This window comes from Entamoeba dispar, genomic scaffold, assembly GCF_000209125.1.
Source record: "Entamoeba dispar SAW760 scf_1105229464235 genomic scaffold, whole genome shotgun sequence".
Classification (NCBI taxonomy): domain Eukaryota; phylum Evosea; order Mastigamoebida; family Endamoebidae; genus Entamoeba; species Entamoeba dispar.
The window spans coordinates 1-4,503 of NW_001856091.1; the positions used below are offsets into that span (position 1 = coordinate 1).

Below are 4,503 nucleotides of genomic sequence, written 5' to 3' on the forward strand. Positions count from 1 at the left end.
ATTGTGTAACCATTCTTCTTTCTTTTTATTAAATCTTGTTTTAATATTGTTAATTTCTTCTTCTAATGGTTTAATTTTATCTTCCATATCCATTTCTTCAATGTGAATGATTTTATCTATTAGTTCATTCTTAGCTTTATTAACTGCCTCTGAATCATCATTACATTCTTCTATTATTTTGTTCATTTTATTTTTCATTATCTCTATTTTATTTATTGTTTCTTGTCCTTTTTCTATTACTATTCTTCTTCTTCTAACTATTTCATCAATTCTATCAAATATTCCTTCTCCTCTTTTAATTGCTTGTTCATATGTTTCATTATCTTGTTTCTCAAATATTTCATTTTTAATACAACCTAAATAATAATGATAATGTTTAGTAGTATCATCAATTGATTGATAAATATTTGGAAGTGTTTCTACTACTTCTTTAATTAATTGGTTATTCATCACTGATTCCATTTTAATTTAATGAATATCAGATTAAAATCATATGATTAAATAATTAAATACACATTTATAACACTTCATTTTATTTATTATTTTAATAAATGTCATTTCATTTTTATTGTTTTAAATAACAATAATAAAAACAAGAAAAGAATAAAAATAATAAAAATAAAAAATAACAAAACATTTCATCATAATTAATGATAATATCACATAATAATGATATAAATGAAAATGAAATATAAATGAAAATACAATTATTCATAAAAATTAGTTAATTAATTATTATTAATTTTATTTTATATTGTTCATTGTTCAGGGGAGATTAACAATATCTCTATTTATTATTTTATTGTTTGTTGTTTATTTATTCTACTTCTTATTGTTATTTTATTCTTATTTTCTCTATTTCATTTATTTCATCTTTTAATTAATTTAATATTAATTTATTTAATTATATTTTGTGTAATAGATGTATAATTTTCTTTTCTTTCATATAATTGTTCAACTTCATTATTATTATCATTTCAATTGTTAATGTTATTCTTTGTTATTCTTAATCTTATAACTATTTATGTATTTATATTATTATATTTTATTTGATTTTATCTAATAAAATATTTGATATTTGATTATCAATTTATTCTCTTCAAAGATGTGTATGTCTATTAATTATTTTAATTTCATTTATTCTTTCTTCATTTCTATGTATTGTTATATCATTTGTTCATTTTGTTTATTTATTATTATTTTCTTATTTCTTATTTTCTTTTTATCATATCATTATCATTTAGTTGTTGTTCATTGTTATTTATCATTTATTCATGTAATTCTTCATATTTACTAGATTGTATTTGTAAATCATTAAAATATGATGTTATGTAATAATTCATTTCTTTATTCTTTTCTATTATTTGTTTTTTATTCTTTCATTTTAGTTATTATCTTTGTTGTTATTTATTCTGTTATATTTATTTTATTTTCTCTTTTATATTCTATTTCATTTATTGTTTTATTATCTCTTTCATCATCTAATTTAATTGTTAATTGTTTCATATCATTTTGAATAGATTTTTCATTAAATATTCTTCTTATTTTTCTTTTTCATTCAATTATTGTATTCTTATTATTTTATTTTGATTCTTTTTTTGTTTCTCTATTAATTATTTATGTATCAGTAAGTGTAACATATGATGGTGTTGTTCTATTTCATTGTTCATTTAATATATTTTATACTCATTCATTTTATCAAATATCAACACATGATTATGTTGTATTTAAATATATTCTAATATCTGTAATGTATATTTACTCATTTAATGTTTTATTTATTTCTGATTTCTTTTATATATCATTCAATTTGTATCATTCATGTGATTCATTGTTTATGTTAATATTTTATTCTATCATTTCTTTCTCATTTCTAAGTATTGTTTTGTTATTTATAATATTAAATATTTATAAATTTATGTTAAATATTTAAAGAGTTCAAAATAATGAAAGTATTTCTAAATTATCACAATTAAGTAACACCAACAAACAACATTAATGTCATGAAAACAGAGAGTATTTAATAGAAATGATAAATTGTGACAAAAACAAATTAAAAAATAGATGATTACAAAACTCAAAGAAAATCTATTTTAAGAAAATGACTTATAAGAAATAAAGAAAATTGAAGAATTATAAAAATATAATAAAAAAGAAATAAAAATAACATAAAAAAAATTAAAAATCGTTTTGGTTGGCTGAAGGGTAATTTGATAAAAAATAAAAAAACTTGAAAATCATAATTAATGTCCACTGATACGAGAAAACCACAATTTAATCTTGTAGAAAAAATTTTACAAACGGCAGTTGGACTGATATTAGACTCATCTTCATTACTTGTCTTAATTCAATTACAAAGCTGCCAGTCATACCAAACAGATAAAAGTATAAGTGAAGCAATTGGGATGCCAGTAAATAAAGTTTCTAATTGTTTAAAACAATTACAGGAACAAAAATTTATTGGTGAGCTTCAATTTTCTGAAATGAATGGAGACCGAAGAAAAAATTCAACGGCGTATATTATTAAATATCAAGAAACTATTGAAAACATTGTATTTAAATATTGTAAAATTGTTAATAGTTATAATGACTCACATATGGTAGAGGATGCTGTATACATGTGTCCACGAGACGAATATAAGTATTCATATATCGATGCGATGGATTATTATGATACAACTACTCACCGAATGTTTTGTCCTAATTGTGATACTCCTTTAGTATTAGTGGAGGATGATCATAGCCATGATAGAATTCAAAAGTTAAGTGATGTCAAATCACAATTAAAACCATTAAGAGATTTATTAGAACAATTGAGTATTGAATATAGAAGTGTTGGTGACTATCCATCCTATTCATTACCACCTAATACGGCAAATAATGGGAAAGAAAGTGGTAAGAAAAATGGTAAAAGAAGAGAAAGGATGTATGAAAGTGGTATACTGAGTCGAAGAAAGATTAAAGTTTCCAGTGGGCTTATGCCATGGGAATATGATGATGAAGAGGAAAAGAAAGACGAGGTTAGTCAAGTGATGGAAAGTGGTGAAGAAGATCTTGATATCTATTCAGGGATTAAATATTCTCAATATCGCTTCTTAACACCAGATAAAGCATTCCATCAAAAAGAAAGCCAAGTTGTCTTTGACTCACAAAGTACATCACCTGTTTTCCCAGCAGTAGTTAAAGCCAAACCACGAAATGGAAGCAGAAAAACTATTATTCGATCAGTATCTGCAACCCCTCAAATGTTATAAAAGTTGCTGAAATCTTTCATAAAGAAAGTCAATCAGTCAACACATGATTGTAATTAAAAATACTAAACAAAAAAGAATTTCAATGTAAAATTTTTTTTGGTTTGGTATTTTAAAGAGAAGTTTATAAAGTTGTTTTCTTCTTTTATTTATAACTTCTTTTATGAGTCCATCTTTACTTATTTTTACAATCAGAAAAGTTTATTGTAAATAAAAATGAGATTATAAATTATATTTAATGTAGTATTTTATTATTATTTATTAGTATATTTCTCTTTTTTCTTTTTATTTTTTTAATTATTTTTAAGTTCTGCATTGTTACTTTTCTATTTTTATATTTTTGTTATTTATTTTAAAATTAGATTAGATTAATTTTTATTCAGTTATAAATGAAATAAAATATTAATGAATATGTTAAGAGGAAGAAACCAAAAGAGAAAGTAATTGAAATTAATATCAATACTTTTAATTATTAATGTAGTTGATAATTACTTTTGTTAATCAATTCATTTATTTTAATTTGTGTCATATTCAAATCCATTATTATAAAATACTTATCATACACATCAACTACTGTATTGTTTTACCAGCTAAACTAATTAGGTCAAATGAATATTACACTTAAGACAAATCAATAAACTATTATTTCATCATATAAATAATGACGAATATGAAACTAATCAAATTAACCAAAGCGATAATAAAATGAATGCTAAAAGAATAGAAGATGATAAAAACAACAAATGAAAAACATGTTATCTAATAAATGAAGAAATGTAAAATTCAAAACAAGTCTATCATTAATTAAAGATAATTTAAATTTCTATAACTAATATCTGATATAATAATAACACTATGAAAATAGTTGATTAAACAAATAGATGAAAACGATAAATAAACAATAAGAAATAAAGAAAATAAAAGAGATTCTAATGAGAGATGAATAAAAACATCAAACAAATTATAAATTAAACCAAAATGATGCAATTTAATGTAAATAATAATAAATATAATTAAGTAAATGAATAAATACACTACCAAATCAAGTTTAATAAATAATAAAATCAATACAAATGAATAATAAAATGAATAACAATAAAGTAATATAATGAATACTCATTAACGATTCATCTATCATAAAATATAATAACCAATAAACTTACTATGATAAAAATAAAATAGATGATACAATATCATTATAAATTTACTATAACTACATTATCTTCAATTAGGTTTGATGTTGTACATAATT

The 4,503-nt window shown here is 21.0% G+C and overlaps 1 protein-coding gene across 1 annotated transcript, besides 13 other annotated features; it reads left to right on the forward strand.

Annotated features, from left to right (window-relative positions):
• Positions 1-9: 9 nt before the first annotated feature.
• Positions 10-707: a repeat region.
• A 6-nt stretch (positions 708-713) lies between these two features.
• Positions 714-789: a repeat region.
• Positions 790-816: 27 nt separating this feature from the next.
• Positions 817-913: a microsatellite.
• Positions 914-960: 47 nt separating this feature from the next.
• Positions 961-1,050: a microsatellite.
• Positions 1,020-1,210: a microsatellite.
• Positions 1,123-1,270: a microsatellite.
• Positions 1,271-1,346: 76 nt separating this feature from the next.
• Positions 1,347-1,514: a microsatellite.
• Positions 1,515-1,535: 21 nt separating this feature from the next.
• Positions 1,536-1,621: a microsatellite.
• Positions 1,622-1,755: 134 nt separating this feature from the next.
• Positions 1,756-1,932: a microsatellite.
• A 179-nt stretch (positions 1,933-2,111) lies between these two features.
• Positions 2,112-2,186: a microsatellite.
• A 60-nt stretch (positions 2,187-2,246) lies between these two features.
• On the forward strand, positions 2,247-3,254 carry EDI_061930 (uncharacterized protein; the record flags this gene model as incomplete). Its single annotated transcript, XM_001741975.1, has 1 exon — positions 2,247-3,254. The coding sequence occupies one exon, from the start codon at positions 2,247-2,249 to the stop codon at positions 3,252-3,254; it is 1,008 nt and encodes a 335-aa protein (XP_001742027.1).
• A 243-nt stretch (positions 3,255-3,497) lies between these two features.
• Positions 3,498-3,605: a microsatellite.
• A 588-nt stretch (positions 3,606-4,193) lies between these two features.
• Positions 4,194-4,360: a microsatellite.
• Positions 4,246-4,366: a microsatellite.
• Positions 4,367-4,503: the final 137 nt, after the last annotated feature.